At 53.2% G+C, this 19093-nt stretch overlaps 7 protein-coding genes across 7 annotated transcripts; 2 read left to right on the forward strand and 5 right to left on the reverse strand.

The window, feature by feature from the left end:
• Nucleotides 1-9: 9 nt before the first annotated feature.
• J4E83_002715 (uncharacterized protein) lies at nucleotides 10-1195 on the forward strand (the record flags this gene model as incomplete). The annotated part of the gene is made up of 2 exons (XM_049329658.1): nucleotides 10-17; nucleotides 43-1195. 2 exons carry the CDS (start codon nucleotides 10-12, stop codon nucleotides 1193-1195), a joined length of 1161 nt encoding a protein of 386 aa, XP_049191337.1.
• Nucleotides 1196-2547: 1352 nt separating this feature from the next.
• Nucleotides 2548-3567, reverse strand: J4E83_002716 (uncharacterized protein; the record flags this gene model as incomplete). The annotated part of the gene is made up of 1 exon (XM_049329659.1): nucleotides 2548-3567. One exon carries the CDS (start codon nucleotides 3565-3567, stop codon nucleotides 2548-2550), a length of 1020 nt encoding a protein of 339 aa, XP_049191338.1.
• Nucleotides 3568-5225: 1658 nt separating this feature from the next.
• J4E83_002717 (uncharacterized protein) lies at nucleotides 5226-9479 on the reverse strand (the record flags this gene model as incomplete). Its single annotated transcript, XM_049329660.1, has 3 exons — nucleotides 5226-8994; nucleotides 9048-9145; nucleotides 9261-9479. 3 exons carry the CDS (start codon nucleotides 9477-9479, stop codon nucleotides 5226-5228), a joined length of 4086 nt encoding a protein of 1361 aa, XP_049191339.1.
• A 1750-nt stretch (nucleotides 9480-11229) lies between these two features.
• Nucleotides 11230-12791, reverse strand: J4E83_002718 (uncharacterized protein; the record flags this gene model as incomplete). The annotated part of the gene is made up of 4 exons (XM_049329661.1): nucleotides 11230-11858; nucleotides 11909-12422; nucleotides 12477-12504; nucleotides 12583-12791. 4 exons carry the CDS (start codon nucleotides 12789-12791, stop codon nucleotides 11230-11232), a joined length of 1380 nt encoding a protein of 459 aa, XP_049191340.1.
• A 1793-nt stretch (nucleotides 12792-14584) lies between these two features.
• On the reverse strand, nucleotides 14585-15484 carry J4E83_002719 (uncharacterized protein; the record flags this gene model as incomplete). Its single annotated transcript, XM_049329662.1, has 2 exons — nucleotides 14585-15253; nucleotides 15311-15484. The coding sequence occupies 2 exons, from the start codon at nucleotides 15482-15484 to the stop codon at nucleotides 14585-14587; spliced, it is 843 nt and encodes a 280-aa protein (XP_049191341.1).
• A 590-nt stretch (nucleotides 15485-16074) lies between these two features.
• On the forward strand, nucleotides 16075-17583 carry J4E83_002720 (uncharacterized protein; the record flags this gene model as incomplete). The annotated part of the gene is made up of 2 exons (XM_049329663.1): nucleotides 16075-17408; nucleotides 17565-17583. The coding sequence occupies 2 exons, from the start codon at nucleotides 16075-16077 to the stop codon at nucleotides 17581-17583; spliced, it is 1353 nt and encodes a 450-aa protein (XP_049191342.1).
• A 264-nt stretch (nucleotides 17584-17847) lies between these two features.
• Nucleotides 17848-18591, reverse strand: J4E83_002721 (uncharacterized protein; the record flags this gene model as incomplete). Its single annotated transcript, XM_049329664.1, has 3 exons — nucleotides 17848-18068; nucleotides 18118-18451; nucleotides 18502-18591. The coding sequence occupies 3 exons, from the start codon at nucleotides 18589-18591 to the stop codon at nucleotides 17848-17850; spliced, it is 645 nt and encodes a 214-aa protein (XP_049191343.1).
• Between the last annotated feature and the right edge of the window lie 502 nt (nucleotides 18592-19093).

Genomic DNA, 19093 nt, shown 5'->3' on the forward strand with positions numbered 1-19093 from the left:
CCAGAGCTAATGGAGAGGTATCGCGCATATGTCACCACATAGGCCCACATCGTTGTCTACAGCGAGAGTTGTGCTCGTCGTTGGTCGCTATCCACAAGCGTTATACGACCAGTACCTCGAGCTCAACCACATCAACGCGACCGAGGTCAAACTCGGACACGGCATAGGACGGATAGCGTGGCTGGAACGTGATGTTCACGGCAAGCTAAGCCGCATCGTCCTCTACATCAACCACCCGGAGTGCTTCAAGAGGTATCGAGCCCACGTTACCACGAAGGCCCAACATCGGCAAGCCCTCCGAGAGCGCCTTGTGGACCTGACAATGGTCTACTTCAGGCGGCCGGTCTCTCTCCCCGCCTTTCTATCTACCACGCAGACATGGCACCAGCACTCGACTGGACAGCTCGTTCCGCTGCGCGTGTTCGCCGACTTCCTTGACGGTGATGGCGATGAGACAGAGCTGAGGACAGCGCTGACGTGGCCACGAACTCCATCTGGCTTGGAGTGCCTCCGCGACTGGCTTCAAGGTCGGTCATTTACCGTTGCAGAGATCTCGAAGATCGCGCTCATCTACAAGGTGCACACCGTCGCCGGTGAGGACTGCCGGACATTCTTTCAGAGCGCCGAAATGATCGCGCGCTATGGGCCAAGGGCAGCCACGTTCGAGAAGGCGATGGAGCGTATGTGGGACAACACCGCGCTGATCGAAGAAGAAGACCACGAGGAAGAAGAGGGACCTACAAGGAAGAGGACCAAAGTGACCGGACTGAAGGCTGGGCTGTCAAAGGAAGGGTACGATCGCCAGACCTACAAAATGAACCAAGCAAAGATCTCCGCTGGTGACAAAATCGCCGCGGAGAAGTTCGATAAGAAGCGCAAGAGCATCACGCAAACCCACAAAACCACACAGGCGAAGGTCGCTGCCATGGATGGGAAGATACCATTTAACGATGCGCTTGACAAGAGCAAGATGTCGACTACGAAGAAGGCACCGAGCAAGTCCCTAGAGTCAGGGCGCCGGTCGAGAGCCCTCCGCGATCTGAAGATCGCACAAGGGGACCCTAAGGCTATCGAGAGCAAGAGAAAGCAGAGGGAGAATCAGGCCAAGTGGAGGCAGTCCCAGAGAGAAAAGGTCAAGGCCTTTGACTTGAAGCAGGCTGAGAATGAGAAGAAAGCGGAGGACGAGCAGAACTAGAAAAACACTTCATACTCATGTTCAGTAGCAGGATTTAGCAGGTGTAGGTATACGCGCCTTTGATAAGTATGACAGAAAATAATCACCCTGGAGATGTTCGCAGTGCTACACATGTGTAGTCTCGCCGCATAAAAGTCAACGTATACCTCAACCTAGGCTATGTAATATGATCTGTCAAGACATTCATCTTTGTAGGCGTCTAATTTGACATGAATTCCTGTCTTCTTGCTGTCACAATGCAGATAACTCTGTCAGAATAGACCCACACGAAGCGGTTAGCTATCGCACGACACAGTGAACAAAAAAGGCTGTCGATACAAGAAGACCCACAAATGTCAATACTACAATATCTCGTGGCGAGGGCAGTTTGTACGCTTTCAATCCGACTTCACTCCAGTGCTGGGCTAATACCAATCCTACTTGTACTGAGCGTCAGAAGCACGTACAATATGTATTAGGGTGGAGGCCATGCTTCGCGCTTCGCAGCAAAGAAGAGCCAAACAAGAGAGCAGGTGCTACACTAACGAATATAGAAAACCAACAAGACAGTGTGTAGTAACAAGCCCAGTGTATGCACCTCCTTCTGTAGTGCGAGTGAATGACCCAAACCACTAAGACCGGGCACGACTGAAGTTTGCAAATTAAAAAAAAAAATCCTAAAAAGCTGCATGCGTCCCAAAGCATTCTTTTCGCACTGCGCGTCGCAGTAAAAGGGCAAAAAGGAGAAGTTCCCACTCCGGGAGTCTGATCGAATGTTAGTATTGAGGGTCGAACTGTGGGGTGTTGTGAATTGAGCTTACCGAACCCGGCTCTTCTCGGTGAAAGCGAGATATCCTAGCCGATGGACTAAATGGGATTATCAGATTGATACGGAATTTTTGAACATTTCTGTTTATCTTTCATCTCACCACTATACGCCCCGGTGCGTGCGTGGCATATATACTGAAGTGGGGCGGCGTCAAGCAAAGAGCTGCTAGTAGGTGGGGTAACGCTGATTCACATGGCACATAATACTAAGTGCCGCTGGATCTCTCAATCAGCACACGAGTGATCGTCTGCTCTGTCGCTGTCGCTGCCGTGGATTTGGCATCGAAAATGCGTTATCAACTAACATCGGGAACAGGAACGACGATTGTCAGTCTTCACCAGATCACAGGCACCTGAAGTATTTGCACGCGAAGAGAATAGTAGTAAAGTGTGCAACACATATCATTCAGTCAAAGAAGCAATGAGCCAAAGCGACTCAAAGCATGTAGGTACAAGAAGTGAAGAACACCAAAGTGTTACTTTCCATCATCCATCCTCCACGATTTCCCCATCACATTTCCTCCAATTGTCATCGCACCACGAACTTAGACGCGGAAAGCGCGGGGGTGGCGGCGAACCTTCTGGCTGGAAGAGCCAGCCTTCTCCTCGAGCCAGGAGATGAAGGTGTCGAGGGTGAACTCCTTGTCGAGGCTGGCGCTGCCGGTCTGAGCAGGGGCGGAGGCAGAGGCAGCGGGAGTAGAGACAGCGGCAACAGCGGCCGAGCTGGTGGCAGCAGGGGCAGAAGAGGCAGAAGAGGCCGGAGCGGACGAGGCAGGGGCAGAGGCAGAAGGCTTGGGCGCGGAAGCGTTGTCAGAGCCGGAGCCGGAGCTGGCACCGTCGAACAGAGCGGGACCGGGCATCTCGTAGCTGGACATATCACCGCCGTAGACGCTGACCTTGATACCAGGGTCGGTGGCAGTGTAGAGCTTGTTAGCCGGAGTACCCTTGGGGGTAGCGGTACCGGAGCCGGTAACCTCGATGTTGATGCACTTGGGGTAGTTCTGGGCACCGTTCTCCTGGGCAGCGGAGTGGAGAGCAATGATCTCGTGACGGAGGACGTATTGGCCAGGGGCAATGCTGTCAGGGACGGTCACGGTCCAGGTGTTGTTGTTGGCGATGAGCTTGTCAGAAGCCCACTTGCCGTCCTCGAAGCCAGCGGCATCGATCTTGAAGAACTCAAGGTCGGTGGACTTGGCCTTGGTGGCATCGTCGACCTTGGCGAGGTAGTCGATGACGGGGCCAACGTGGGACTCGGGCCAGGTGGTCCACGAGATGTCGAGCTTGCCACCAGCGGCGACAGTGGCTACCTTTGCGCCAGCAGTGGCGTCCTTGTGGCAGGCAATCTTGGTGGCATCGTCGTACATGGAGGGGTCGACGAAACCGTTGTCGAGGCACTCCGGGCAGGACCACTCAATGACCTCGGGGGAGGGGGTCTGGTACTGGAAAGACGGGTCGTAGGCAGTGAAGTCCTTGCCGTCAACCTTGATGGCAGAAAGGTGACCGTGGGCGCTGACGGAGGCAGCAAAGGCGCCAAGGATGGCAGCGGCTTGAATCTTGGAAGGCATTGTAGTGTTGGGTGTTGGAAAGTCTGGTTTGGACGAAAGGGCTGGTGTTCAAAAAGGTACTTCGAGATCAACGAAGATAGTAAAGAATGTGAGGCGCTTCAAGCGTGAAAAAGTGAACGAAGGTGAAGTGAGCGAATGTCGACTGACTGAATGACTGTGGTGGTGAGGAATCTCTACATGCTGGGCGAGAGGTACTCTTATACTCAGATACTGCCATGTCGGAAATGGCGCATCGCTGTGCATGTGTCAGATGAAAGGAGTGGAGCTGACAGAAAGGGAACCGTTTCCGTCGTACAATGCTTCAGGGCTGTGGAGCCGGGGTGCTCGATGTTCGCAAGGTGGGCTTGTCACTTGTCATGGCGGTGCTTGTTTCATGGTGTGGCTTCTGATCCTGGCGGTAAACAGAGTATACTGAGCAGTCCTCGGCCAGGTGTTCCTGATCGACGCAAGGAACATGTCAAAGCGAAACGCAAGAGGGGTTGAACATTGAATAGACGCCAGATACAGCTAGCACGTCATTGCACCGGTGTTTGGATGCAGCGGCTGTACATTTTCTGTGGCCGAATTCCCGTACGCACATTATACTCTTACAATAACTCCTCGTTCTTTGGTTATGATACCATGTTGTGTACTTGGTGATGGTGCAAAGAGCTTGGGCGCCGAGAATCAACGACTCTTCCCGCCCGCTGCACACTAGAACCATCTCGACTCGCTTAGACTCAGCGCCTCAGAAACGACATCTACGCGTCACCAAATCTCCCACCACCCAGCGGCATAAACGCAACCACGGCAAACCGGCAGACCGCGCTCTACTCCTCACATTCATTAATCTGCAGCAAACCTAGGTATACATCAGTAGGTCCGATCGTAGCCTCAGCGTCTTTATCTCCGTATGGTCGCTTCCGACTTTCATCGTTTCATACCATGCCCCCCTGAAAGTGGGTCAACGACAGCGCGCGCCTCCACTACGCATGACAGTTCCAGGCGCTTGGTACCAACGTCTTGATTCATACGAACTACGGTGTGCGCTCTGTATTTGCTTTTTCGATCGAGACCAGGTACTGAGACTGGAACACTCCACCGAACCCTCCCACACACCCTTGGCAATTTACGATGCATCGCAACTGACTTCACAACAGAATCCTTCCTCCATTGGTGCCTGAACGTGAGTACCTGTTTCTGCGCCTCAATCAATGCCGCCCGGAGAAACTCCACTGGTGTTTTATGTTGCCCGGGTGGGTCTCTGCTCTCTATGCGTTTCAATGTCGCTTCCATGCCACACGGGCCTTCATTTCGGGCCAAGAGACTTTAGCAGCCGGCAACCGAAAACAAGCAACGGCTAAAGCGACGGTACAGCTGGCCAAGGCTCGCTTCCTACCGGAGACCCGGTGTTCATCTGTCAAGGTGTGAAGGGTGTAACACGCCTATGCACAGCGTTTACTAAACACCATTTTTGCACATATCGAGATTCAGGAATAATACCGCTAAACAGATGAAAGTTATCATTGTACTCCCGCCGCACGACAATGCTGCATTGAAAAGGAAACTGGCAGCCCATGCCATGACCATATTAGAAACGCCGAAAGTCACCCTCTAGTCATACATGTCGTTACAATACACTAGTTCCACCGAACGCCCCATAAACCGTTCACATGCCGTTAAGACGAGTAGCGCCATGTCTCAGCTCCATGGACATTCGTCGTAGGTTGCAGAGGTGGCAGTACTGGCTTCTGATCCCTTGGTACAGCTACAAGACCGCCTTTGCCGTCATCACTAATGGGGCTAGGTGTTGGTCGTTGTGGCTCGCGTGGTGGCGGTCCTGGTGGGGTTTGAATTTGCGAAGCTTGCATGCTCCTAGGCAGGTCGTACGATAGACTGGAGCGAGGCCCCGATGGAGGGTAGCGAGGCTGAGGCGCCTGTGGCGAATGCGCAGTCATGGATGGCGTCCCTGTGGGGCCTGTCGATGTAGCGAGCTGCTTAAGCATCTGTTCCCACTTTGGCGCCTCGGGAGTCTGCGTCGTCCTTGCCATTTCCCGTTGGAACGCATCTGAAGACTGGAACTGTGCGGATGGCCTTGGTGCAGGTAGGCCCGTTGGTGGCGGTGGTCCGTAGTATCCTGGAGAAGGCGCGGCTCCGTGTGACGCGATAGGCCTTGGTGCGATGGAAGTCGGTGTACCACTGGTTCTCGGCGTAGCCTGCTTTGGCATCCATTCGGGTGCAATTCCGCCATCCAGACTATAGGGTGATATGTAAGTTTTTGTCCTCCGCAAATAACAGTTTCTGAGGTAGGGATAATTCATGACGTAGGATAAGTACTCAGTGGGGGATTGGGCAGCATATATGATTTCAGAGGAGGGTGTGACGGCGTACATTGGAGGTTTGGGAGTCCCAGTAGGGTTGCTCAGCATGTTTGAGATCGACGCGCGACCGTGTGGTGATGCCTGGCTTTGATGGCTTGGTGGGCCATAAGGTGAAGCAGCAATCTGTCCCGAGCCTGGTGAGTATGGTGAGGGTGGCAACTGACGAGGACTCTGAGAGTATGGGTATGGCGGTAGAGCGTTATTCTGTGCCGGTTGCGCATACTTGTCAATTCCATTGAGCAGAGGCACAGCTGTTGTTGGCTGTGTTTTCCAGGACGCATTAGAGTAGCTCTGTGGCGGCACATACGGCTGATACTGCTGTTGCTGCTGCGAAGGGTGCGGTGACCGATGCGTGTGATAGCCTTGGTATGGCTGCTGCCCTTGTTGTCCTGCGGGTAAGCGATGATCATAGCTGACATTGGGTTGATGTGCTACGGGCGAATTGGGATTCTTGCGAGTATCAGGGTTGTAAACCGGCGACCTGTAGGACGACATTTGCAACTCCTTCGGCTTGTAATTGTACGGCCGACCATCTGGTGTTTGATATTGCATCGGTGTGCGCGGAGGTACTGCGATGGGGGCCGGTTTGATTGGATAAGAGGCTGGGTACGAAGTACGATGGAAGGTCGGTACTGGTGGGGGAGGAGGCTTGACGGTTTCGAGGAAGTTGCTCTTGGGGTTGTTCCTAGGCTTTGCAGGGTCCTCAGTGTACTGTGGCCTAGCCTCGGTTGAGGGTTTTCCAAGGTAGTACCAAAGCCGGTCCTCCTTGCTGAGATCGACTTTAGCCACTCTCCGAGTAACCTCAGGAGCAGTATACCATTCAGCCCACTTGTGCACGGAGTTGGGGTCGTGGAAAGGATCACCCATCTCAGGTACACCGTCGGTGCGGTTCGTGATGTCAAGGGATGCATCGCTTTCCTTAAGATGCTCAGGAAGTGGCTTAGCATTTGCCGACGGCTTCAGTCGCTGCGATTCGTCCGGATGAAGCTTGAGTATGTACTTCCACTCAACTTCGACTCGATCACCGTCAGGCAATACATCTACCAGGACAGCCTGCTCGCCAGGTCTGTTTTCCACGACCTGTGCACCGTAGATCTGGTACATTTCGCCACCCACGTACTGGAACTGGATGACATCCTTGGGTTTGAGAGTCTTGCCATAGGCCAAGACAAACTTGTCCTTTTCCAGTGCTTCAACATCGACAGTCTTATTGTTGCGCTTCTTTGGCCGGTGGAAACGGCATCGGAAGTCGTAGCCATCGTAGAAGTATTCTGTGCCCTCTTCGTCAAAGGTAGGCATGGGACCAAGGTCAACCTGGACACCTGCAGCCACCGCACAGGTAGCATGGAAGGCCCTAGTACACTTCTTTTGCGAACACTGGAAGACGGCGCCGCGCTTAGACCGACAGTAGTTGCACTTGAGCTCCAAGCGGTCCTTGCCGATGTTGGCCACATTGCACACGGTTTCGACATCGCCCTTGTTGACAATGTAAGTCTCAGGCGTATAGTCCGCGCAGATCCGGTGAGCATTCAAGCCATTGTCGGTCGGTAGCAGATCGTCGTACTCCACATCGTTAGGGCAGAGAATGCAGGGCATACCTCGACCTGGAATCCTAATACGGATGCGAATGCGCTTGAGCTTCTTTGGTCGAGACGTCTCTTTGGGATCCTCCTTGCCGCGCTTCCTTTTGTTGCCGGCTGGCTTACGGCCGGACTTTCCTTTGGTTTTACCAGCGACACTGGCTGGAGGACTGGGCAGACGATCAGCGCCGTCATCTTCGTCATCTTCGTCATCTGTCTCCTCATAGTACTCCGGTGTTGGCTCTCCTCGTAGCTTGCGCTCGATCTCGTTGACGTCAACCCAAACACTGTCAGATTCGCAGAGACATTTCTTTGCGATCCGACCATAGCTCAACCAAGATTCGTTTGCGAAGTTGACCGATTCTGCGCAGTTGTAGCCAATGTTGTACCCAGAGTGGTAGCCATACGGATATGTGATAACGAATTCGCCCTCGTAGTGGACCAGACGGTTGACCTTGATGTTGAAGTCCCTTTCCAGTCGCTGAGGTGAGATTAGGTAGGTCTTATGGCGAAGGAATTGCGAACAATGCTTGGCGTCGTTTGGCCAGATGGTTTTCATGGCAGCTTCGAAGCGACGAGCATCTTCTTGCGATATGCTGTACCACTGCTTGGGGGCACCAAAGTGAATGTAGTTAATACTGTAAAGGTCCACGTCCTCCAAGTGCCAGGCAAAAGTGGCTTTCCACATGCCTAGGTAGAGATACGCCGTGTTGACACCAGGGACCTTGGTTCCAAGAACATCCAGAAGGTTGGGTAGCTTCGCGACGTTCCAGGAGGTGGTCGAGTCGTCAAACAGAGAACCCGGCATGTCGGCTCCATACATGGGCGAGCCATAGTTGATCGTCTTCCAGTAGTTGTCCTCTAGCTCTTTGCATCGCTCGACGGTGTACTCATCAAGGCCATCCAGGTGGTAGTCGAAGTCCTCAAACGCAGCCTCGTCGATGTAATCGGCCACTGCGCCGCGGTTGTTCAGACGCCGAGAAGAGACGGATTTCTTCTCGTCGGCCGTCTTGGCTTGCCGACCGCGTGCCCTAGCAGGTGGTGTGTCGCGCGCTTCCTTCTTGATCCTCCTTGCTGGTGTCTTCTTCTCCTCCTTTCCGGGTGATGTGGGTGTGGGAGGGACCTCGGGAGAGCTGTCTTCGTCTTCGTCATCTTCGACTGGTTCCTTCTTCACCTGGCGCCTTCGAGAAGGGCGACCAGGTCCGCGCTTAGGTGCAGGCGAGGCATCGCGATTTGTAGGGGCGGCGCGCGACGAGCGGGTACGAGAGGGGGGTTCGGCAGCAGCCTTTCGGCGCTCGCCTCGCTTGGCTGGCGGCTGATGATGCGGCTCGTCCGTCACGGCTTTCCATTCCGGCAGATTGTACGATCGTTGTTTCTCAATGTTGGCTTGTGTGTAGATGCCGTGCTGCCCAGCGAACTCTTGGGTGATGGGGTTCTTGACCTTGATGCCCTTGACGGCTTCGGTAAGATCAGGGAGCGATTGGCGCCTGGCATGAGTTAATCTGGGAGGTCATACAACAGGCGCATAATCGAGACTTACCATTCCGCTGGTGGAATAACCTTGACGATACCCGACTTCATTCCATGCTTGTCGATCTTGTCGATGAAGCGCTTGAAATTGCGAAACTGGTCCATTGTCTGTACAGATGGTGGTTAGTATCTTGTGTAGTTTATTTCCACGCGTCATAGTCATAACATGCGCGCGCGTGCTCCTCGGCCTGGGTAGGAGGTTATCTGCATATAGGCAACCTACTGGCTTGAACACGGGTATCTTTCCTCCCTCAAAGTAATGGTCTGGTTCGATGTCTTCGCCGTCGTCGCTGTCCAGCTCGGAGAGTTCGGACGACATCCTCTCGAATCGCTTGTCGTTGTCTTCGCTCGTGGGCGGCGTCAAAGCTGGCTTCGTGGTGGAGTCATCGTGCGTCGCGGGCGGTGCCTCTACGGAAGGCACGACATCTGGGGGCGCCTCCATGGTGAAGGTCGTAGTTGTCGAGTCGTGAATGTCTCAGAGGGGCTGTGGAGCTGCTGCCATGCGTCGCTTCTCCGCCGGGGCGGGCGCGCGTCGATGTATTAGTACCGCAACAATTTTGCAGCAAGCGCAGAGGGTGTGCGAAGCTTGCAGGGTCGTTGATAGGCGTTATCGCAAGTGCTGGGGGGCGTAGTCGCTGGATGATGCTGAGGGAGGTGCGAAGGCGAGAATGAGGAGGTTGCAGGTCGTGGGTCTGCGCTAGGCGTTAAGCGCAACAACCCCTGCCACTTATCGCCTGACGATGGGCAGTTTGCGACAACAGCACCCGGGTAAAGCGTCAGAAGGGCTGCATGTAGTATGACCCTCCAAGCGGTACACAAAGCCTAACCTACATAAAGGAATCGCGTGTGCTGTAAGTTGTTGTCATTCCACTGCTCTGCGCAAAGCGCGCCAAGTGTTGTGCGCGGTGACTGGCATGCACGTCATCCAAGGCCACATCTACGGATCTCATCTTATCAGATCCCCATATTTTCCATCAGTTCACCATGTGCTAGCCCACATACCACCGGGTGCCAGATACCTTCACCAAACTCACTTGGGCATGCCGATGGCTAAATTGGATTTTCCACTCTTCTGAAAGGCTGACTGTGTTTCTCTTCGACGTCCAGTCTACAACAGAAAAGACACGATACATTTACAACTAGATCGGACGTGAAACGTGGTTCCTGAATCTGTGGGGTTAAGCTTTTCTGACTGGCGCCTGTCTCAACGGCTGCAGTGACCCGCTAGTTCGTGCATCACGCCGCCATGTGCAAGAATAGAGCCGCGTCTCACCAACAACACGATAAGCCAATACAGCTGCCAGAGTGTAAGAGAGAGTGTATTATCTAATTATCCTCTTTCTTGGCCTATATGCTTTACTGTTGGAGTGTAGTGTGTCACTGTTATCTGACTTCAGCATGCACCGCAACCTTGCTGGCAGATCACTGCGATAGCACTGTCGGAATACCTTCACAACTTCGTCAAAACTCATCTCATTCGAAACTATGCTGTACTGTCTATGCAGTCGGCTCTTCCGTGCATAGTGGAGCGGATGGGCGCAGCTACCGGGTCCCGAAGACCTCTGTGTGTATGCTTTGGAAGGAAAGCAACAAGCTAAAGGCTGTGAGGAAACCATCCCCCAATGCTACCACCTGACGGTGAGAGCTATGAGATGATGTTTGATCTTTTGTATGGGATGTGCATCACACAGTGCGAGCGCTGCAACTCCACACCGGCACTTCGTACTACCAAACCCTCGCCAATCGGAGAACATGACGAGCCAGCACGCCCCCCATGGAAAATCTCCGGATCGACGGCCGCTACTACCAGGGGTGCGCGCTCAGTCATCGTCATCAAGTACCCTATCCTAGTTCAGATCCAACAAACAACCTTCAGCTACATGAGTACAAACTTGAAATCACAGCACTGACAAACAACAACGACAGTTACTTGAAGCAAGAAATCATATTGTACAGGCCATTCGTTAAGCGCCAGATCATAACCCAGAATATAGTACAGCCGTCCCATACCCGAGAAAATGTTGATCCTATGCACCGATGCTATGCTACTAAACACAATGGGCTGTACGTTTGTCTTCCCAGCTCTTTCGTTATCTCATCTGCTCAGATGCTCCAAACAAGGTATCAAAGCTGCTCACGCAACTAATCTTCCCCAAATGTGCGAGTCGTTTTGCAGGAATATTTCATCGACTTTACGAGGATTCTCCACGAGGAGCGCCGCGGAAACCGCCACGCCCACCCCTGAATTCTCCACGGCCGCCACGTCCACGACCGCGGAACTCGCCCCTAGGGCCGCCTCGGCCCCTGCCACGGTATCCGCCTCGCTCACCACCTGGGTGACCACCACGTCCCCGGCCGCCACGGTTGTGGTGAACCTCGGAGAAGCCATCGTTACCGGACGCAGGAGCGGCAGGTGCCGCGCTCGGCTCGGGGGTATCGTCGGCCCAGCTCTGGGTGCTGGTCACGGCCGCAGCGACGTGTGGTGTCTCGGTCTCGGCGGGGTCTCGCGGTACCATCTCGAAGGACTCAGTCAATGGGTCATCAGCGCCGGTCGGTTGCTTGTCCCATTGCGCCTCTGCAGCAGCATTTGCTGACTCCATGCCAATGCCGGAAGCCGCCGGTGCAGCTGACGCGGTCTCGGTGGTTTCGGTAACAGGCTTCGCGCCAGCGTCGATCTCAGTAAGACCAGCGTTGGTGATGGTTGGGTCGGAGCCAGCCTGTGCCTCGGGAGGAGCTGCTTGAGACTGCGCGACGTCGTCGACCCAAGCTTCTTCGGCGGCGAATGGGGCTTCGTCGAGTGCTGCTTGCTTGACCTGGGAATCTATATAGAGTCAGTCTGAGACGGCGCACTTGATACACTTTCGAGCTTACAGGTGACGCTGAGTACCACTCCCTCGGTGGATGGTACTCCCTCTTCCGCACCCTCGATCAGCTTCTCTGCAGCCATGACAGCACCAGCGTCTCCTCCATAGACCTGAAGCAGAGCGCCCTCGAAAGCCTTAGTGAGGTCAGAGTCGTCATCCTCAAGCTGACGACGAGCAGCCGCGGCCCTCAAGAAGCGAGACAGTGTCAACAACTTCTCCTTGACAATCTTCTGCTGCTCCAGCGCTGCCTCGGCCTTGATCGTTCCCCTCAATGTCTCCAGCTCCGACGAGTGTGACTTGGACAGGACCTCCTTCTCCTTTGCGAACTTGGCCTCGAGCTCATCGCCGTACTTCTTGTAGTTGGTGTATTGTTCCTCGTACTGCGCAAGCTGAGTCTGAAGACCGGGTTTCCTCTCCGCTTGAGCTTTCTGGTCGGCATTGATCTTCTTGGAAGCGAGGAGGTCGTCGAGAGAAACGCCGGGATTCGCTGCGATTATGGAGTCGACCTTTTGAGTTGCGCTCTGAAGATGTCATGTAAGCAAGGGTTCGAGGGGTGAGGGACACTATTAGCTTACCAGTTTCTTGTTGATGTTGCGGATGTTCCTGCGCAGACGCGTCTTAGTAAGTGATTCCTGATAGTTTTGTATGCGATCTTTGAACCACAATGCGGTTGCGACTTACTTCTGAACCTCGCGGAGGTACGAGTTGTCGCTATCGGTTCCATTGGCCTTGCCGGCGGGGTTGGAGCCACCTGCGCCAGCCTCGGACGACGTCTTCTCAGGCGCAGCGGGTACCGCGGTAGCTCCCTCTTGCTTGCCCTTCTTCTTGCGGGCGCTCTTCGACTCTCCTGTAACCAGGTTCTGCAGCTTGTTGACTACTTCCGAGGCCATTGTTGTGATTTGTTTTGGTTGCGTTGATGATTCAGATGAATTCTACACGTAAGTCGCGTCTCTGAAATGGGAGATGAATCTGCGTTCTTTTGTTGTGCTGTTTCAAAGTTGATGGTTCGGGTACATGGTCGCCTGCCCTCAACGTAACTTCGAAATTAGCGTGGGCACTAGCGTCTCGTGGCCATGACGCACCCCTCACCTGTCAGTACCGCGCAAATGTCATCTAGGTGAAGCTGACAGCGCCGAGCTTGGGTGCCGCTCCCCGGAGCTCTCAATTTAAGTTTCTGGTATCTCTCTTCGTTTGGTTTCCATGGACACATTATGGAGGCTACTGCTTGCTATAGACAGGCCGACATCGCAACTTCACACAGGGAGATTTTAGGTCACTACCTAGGTAACGTCTTCCACAGGTCTTCAAATCCCGAGACTTACTATCAGATAGCTGAATCACTTCCGAAATCCGCGGGAGACATGCGACTTCTCCTGTAGATCATAGGTAGTAAGGGAGCATGCTTATGATGACAGCCGTCAGCTCTGTATGATAGTACATGTGAGGTTGAGCAGTACGCTGCTCATTGGAAGCTCGCAGTTGAACTCAAACATCAGTCCTGAATCATTCTCAATCATGGATGAACAGTGAAGCTGTTCCGTGTTCAGGACACTCGTGGTTCTCAATAAAATCCCATCCTATCAACTAAAGTACGCCACAGTCATGTGCTGCTTCTGCTGATGCGTGGAGGGATAGAATAAAAACTTACAAGACATATCACGTTATCATCTTTTACTACGTAAAACAGCAACTAGTTGCTAGCTAAGAACATCTGCCACCAGCTAGTCCGCCTCGACTTCAACCCACACCTCGCCCACACCTCCAGTGAACCACCAAATCATGACCTCAACCCCACCACGATCCCCACTTCCGACAAAAGTAAAGTTCTTCAGGGATCTCGACATTATAGAAGCCTGCGATATCTGTCATGAAGCATTCAATGAAGAGCACAAAGCCACACGCACGCAATGTCAGCACATCTTTGGTCTTACCTGTCTCAAAAAGTGGATCGACACAAACATTTCGCATTCAAATACGTGCCCTAAATGCCGACACACCCTGTTCTTGAAATCATCCCTTCCAGCCTTCCATCCAGGATTGCGCCCAGACGTGCCACATCATTTTACGCTCGACATGTTCAAAGACACATTATGGTCGCAAGCTATCGTGCACTTTATGTGGAACGCTATGAGTAAGCTAACTCACAAGTCTGTTATTTACGATGGAGAAATCGATGCCCAAATTCACAAGGTTGGTTATTATGCTGTACATGACACTTTCAGTGTCTTCCACATAGAACCTTATCATCTGAATCGCCTGCGGGAGCTCGCCAAGGAAATGATCAAAGAACAGGTAGAGACAGCACCTGCTGAGCTTGTGCAGCCAGCGGATGGTGGGCCGCGGTATGGATCAATTCGCGAGATATGGTTGCTGCGCATGGCAGAGATACTGGGCTGGCAGTTGGTGGAACACGTTCCTGGTACGCCTGCATGGTATGAATTGGAGCTGCCTGACAAGTCTAGATGGAGGTGGAAGGCGTGGGGAGCTTCAGATGAGGCTGAGTAAGTTCGCAGTCGTACGGTACGTGTGTCTGTTGGACCCTAATCGCGATCTTTAAGGACCAGGCAGACGGGTATTGACACTATGCCTACGCATGCTTTAATCAAACTAGAAGTCTGTAATCTTCCTGAATTTATGCCCATAAGCCCCTATATTGAACATTCGTTTACCCCGTCTTGTCCACTTATTCAAACTTCATCTTATTGACGATACTCCCAATTCCCTCCACATACACCTCAACCTCATCCCCATCTTTCAAGAAACCCTTCGGATCCATGAATAGACCAACGCCACTCGGTGTACCTGTCAGAATCACCGTACCAGCTCTCAGCGTTGTTCCACGACTCAGATGCTCCAAAATCTGGCCTACACTGAAAATCATATCATCCGTCCCGGTTTCCTGCCTCTTCTCGCCATTGACCTTGGTCCAGTACCTTAGCTTATGGGGATCAGGGATCAAGCTAGGGGACACGACACACGGGCCTACGGGAGCGAACTTGTCGAAAGACTTCGCGTAGCCGAATTGGCCGCCTGATACTCCAGCAGGAAGTTGGTAGTTCCGGGCGGACACGTCGTTGGAGATGGTGTAACCAAGGAGGTAGTTGGCGTAGTCTTTAGCAGCAATGTTCTTGCAATCCTTTGAAATGACCAGAGTGAGCTCGCCTTCATAGTCGAGTTGCGATTGGCAGTCCGGGTGAATGGGGATGGTTTCTAAGGGACCTGCGAGAGCATCGCTGGGTTTGGTGAAGATGGCTGGGTTGGAGGGGATAGCGAGGTTGCACTCTTCGGCATGGCGCCGGTAGTTGAGGCCCACGCAGAGGATTATGTTTGTCGTTGGGACGGGGCTGAGGAGCTATTAGATGTTAGTTCTTCCTGCTATCTGTATCTCATCTGTATACGGATTGCATACCTTTCCCACTGTAGCTTTTTCCCCCGTCTTCTTGAATCCACTCTTGATGTCCCCAGACAACACTTCTACGCTGCTTCCTTCAATCTCCCTGGTGGGCACCTCCTTCTCTAAATTCCCATATACCGTCTTTCCCTCCTTGTCCTCAAACCGAATCAATCGCTCAAATGCCGACATCGCTCTTACTGTTGTGCTGAAGTACTTTACTTGTGGAAGTGGAGGTAACAGCAACTGTGATCTAGAGGCAAAGATTGGTCTGGAGGTAGTAGTAACGGTGCGTGTGCAGCGTATGAAGGAACGTGCCAACATGGAGTCAGGGATCTGGAAAGGCTTATAAAGCAGTCAGCGTGTGTTGATGCAAGATGGCCCGTTGTGGAGTTCGGGACTTTGCCCCACGTTCGCGTCGGTCGCGGGGTCGTCTTCGGCATTTCCATGTGGAGATATCCGTTGCCAGAAGTGCGATCTTGAAATCTTATGTGAATACTCTAACATCGAAACCAATGCCACTCTGCTTGGTCGTGATTTGTTATGGAAACGAAAAAAAGGTGTAAATGTCAGGATTGCAACACAGAAGGCAAGATGATACGGGTTAATCATACGCGGCTTCCTTGCGAAGAAAACGTGAGAGCGCGTTTAGCCTATCACGGGTGAGACACGCTTCCGCCTATGCACGCGCATCATCCACCTGAACTCCACACATCCATACAGTCACACACGCATATCACCTACCACAGCTCTTCGACGCATCCCAAGTTGTCGCGCATACGATGGCCGATTCGGATTACGATTTTGAGGGGGAGGGATCTGACGACGAGTACATTGGCACAAGGAGCGGTCCCTCCACCACACGCGCGCAATCCACAGCACCTGGCAAAAGGCGGAAAGCGGAGGTGCCTGCAAAGGAACCACCCAAACGGCAAGCATGGGAGACAGAGGACTCGCGAACGGTCGCAAAAACGACACAACTGGCAGAGGACGATACAATGGGGCTAAGCGTGCAAGAACGAGAAGAAGAGAGGAAACGAAAGCGACTGCGGAAAGACACAAAGCCCTTCCAGCGAGGCATCATCCGCCATGTCGTCTTGGTGCTTGACCTCTCGGAAGCAATGATGGAAAAGGACATGCGACCGAACCGCTTCATCACGATGATCAACTACACGCAAGACTATATCCGCGAATTCTTCGAGCAAAATCCCATATCGCAGATGAGCGTTCTCGGCATGCACGACGGCGTCTGCATACGAGTCTCGGAGCTCTCGGGCAACCCGGCAGAACACGTCGCAGCGATACAAGGCTTGAGGAGTAAAGACGATGGCAAAGAGCCCAAGGGCGCACCCAGTTTGCAGAACGCGCTGGAGCTGGCAAGGGCGACGCTATATCACACACCAAGCCACGGCACACGAGAAGTCATCGTCGTCTTTGGCAGCTTGTTGAGTTTAGACCCTGGAGACATACACCAAACGGTCAAGGCCTGCGTACGAGACAAGATTCGCGTCAGCGTCATCGGCATGGGCGCACGCCTCAAAATCTGCACAGAAATTGTAACACGGACAAACGCCGGCGACGACTCCGAATACACCATCGCAACCGACCAGGAAATGCTCAAAGAGCTCCTCCTTGCCACAACGACACCACCCGTAATCCGTACGTCGGCACCCGCCGTCGAAGCAGCAGCTCCACAAGCCCCAGAGTCCGCAGCAGCGCTCATGATGATGGGCTTCCCTTCGCGAGTCATAGAAGACGAGCTAACAATGTGCGCATGTCACGGCAATCTCACCATGGGCGGCTACACATGTTCTCGCTGTAGCGCAAAAGTCTGCTCCTTACCCATCACATGTCCGTCATGCCAGCTCACTCTCCTCCTCTCCACCCATCTCGCGCGGTCTTACCACCACCTCTTTCCTCTCCGCAATTGGTCCACGGTCTCCTGGTCACGCGCCCGCGAGAAGGGTAGCACGCAATGTGTGGGCTGTCTGGTTTCCTTTAGCAGTCCGCCGAGTAGCAATAGACAGAGGACTGAGGCTGAACAAAACGGCGAGGTCAATGGCACGAAGAGGGATGAGGAAGATAGTGAGGCGCAAAAGGCTAGTGAGAGTGGGAGGTATGAATGTCGGACTTGTGAGAGTCACTTTTGTATCGATTGCGATGTCTTTGCGCATATGGTATTGCATAATTGTCCGGGGTGCTTGGGTAGACTGGATGGGGTTACAGCAGTTGAAGCCAGCAATGGGGATACCGAAATGACTGGATGAAGTAGTTCTGTGGTAGAGGCTTAGATGTGTATACATCTTGCGACGAGCGATAGATCATCAATATACCCAGTCAGTCGTGTCTCATCTCTCACGTTCTTGCATTTGCAGACATTTTCTGAACATCAAATAATTCCATTCAGCAAACATTATGTATATCGTAGCACAAGTTCAGCATGACGCATCAAATGCGTCCAAAGAGCCCCAAAATGGTATACGCTATGCCGGGCAAAAGCCATCATAAGAACATTACGCCGTTGCCTGTACACCCCCGAGATTACCACTTCGTTCCTAATTATATGCGCCCGAGCCAGCGACAGTTGGCATGGGCCAGTCGTCTTCGGTGATGCTCGACCAGAACACCCAAATCATTACTACCGATAGGAGGGTGAAGAGGGTCGAGAAAAGTCCTCCGTTGATCTTGCCGTCCGTGCCGTTGCAGATGTGGACGCTGATGACATATTGGAAGATTTGACCGATGGCGAATAGAAGGCCTGCTGCAAGGAGATAGACTGGGAGGGAGTTAGTGATGTTTTGGATAGAATATTGACGACTCCTTACGCATTGGCTTGCGCTCGCCGAGAACACGCAGCACCAGGAAAGCTTCCAGGAGGAAGAAGATGACGATGAAGACCAATGGGACGAGCTGGTAGAGGGTGTATAGCGCGTAGGCCTGGTTGGGCAGGAAGCGCGTCTCGTCCCAGTAACCTGTCCAGCTGAGTCCAGTGTCGAGGGCGATGTAGCCGGTACCGATAAAGATTACGATCGACGAGATCAAAAGCAGACCGATAGATACTGCCGTGCCGTCGTCAAGTAGTTGGTAGCCCACTGCGCCGTTGAGCATAAGGATCCAGGACGTAGCGGTGATTGCGGCGATGTGGATAGCGACGAAGACCTGTATACAGATTAGACACTACAGGTGGATACTTAGGATCGCGTACGTACAATGCGCACAGTGGAATTGAGGGGGAATCCGCCAATAGTGAAGATCTCGCAGATGGAGATGACGATGTATCCGAGGAGGAAGAGCTGCATTTCTCTGCGCCCAACAGCAGCCTTCTTTCTTTGCGATCTCCATAGCAGGAACAGCGAGGCGAGGATTGCGATGCCGCAGATTAATATGGAGCCTAGGTGTGTAAGCGGAACGTCGTTGAAGCGCGCATGTGCCTCGTACCCAGATTGTGCAGTCTTTCACCTCCACCAACGGGGAAGCCCTGTAGGATGCAGCCATCTTGCCATCCGTTATCGTCTTTTGTCGAAGCTGGGTTGAAAAGCTGCGAAATATGGGGTTAGCGGCGCGTTCGCGGGCGGTGGACGGGCAAAGGGGTGGTAGGACGCAACGTACATAGCAGACAGGTAATGTGCTCCAGTTCGAGCCTGTGTCGCGGCAGAAGTCGTCAAACTAGATGGTCAGTTTTCTTCTCGCAGCGTGCAGTCGTCGTCGACATACCTTTCCGTATCTAGACATGCTTTTCGTTTCGGCAGCAACAGCTGCAGGTGAGCCTCAGCCTTGCGGTTTTATGTGGAGCGCTCGTTA

This window comes from Alternaria metachromatica, assembly GCF_023757995.1.
Source record: "Alternaria metachromatica strain BMP 0045 chromosome Unknown scaffold_4, whole genome shotgun sequence".
Taxonomy (NCBI): Eukaryota; Fungi; Ascomycota; class Dothideomycetes; order Pleosporales; family Pleosporaceae; genus Alternaria; species Alternaria metachromatica.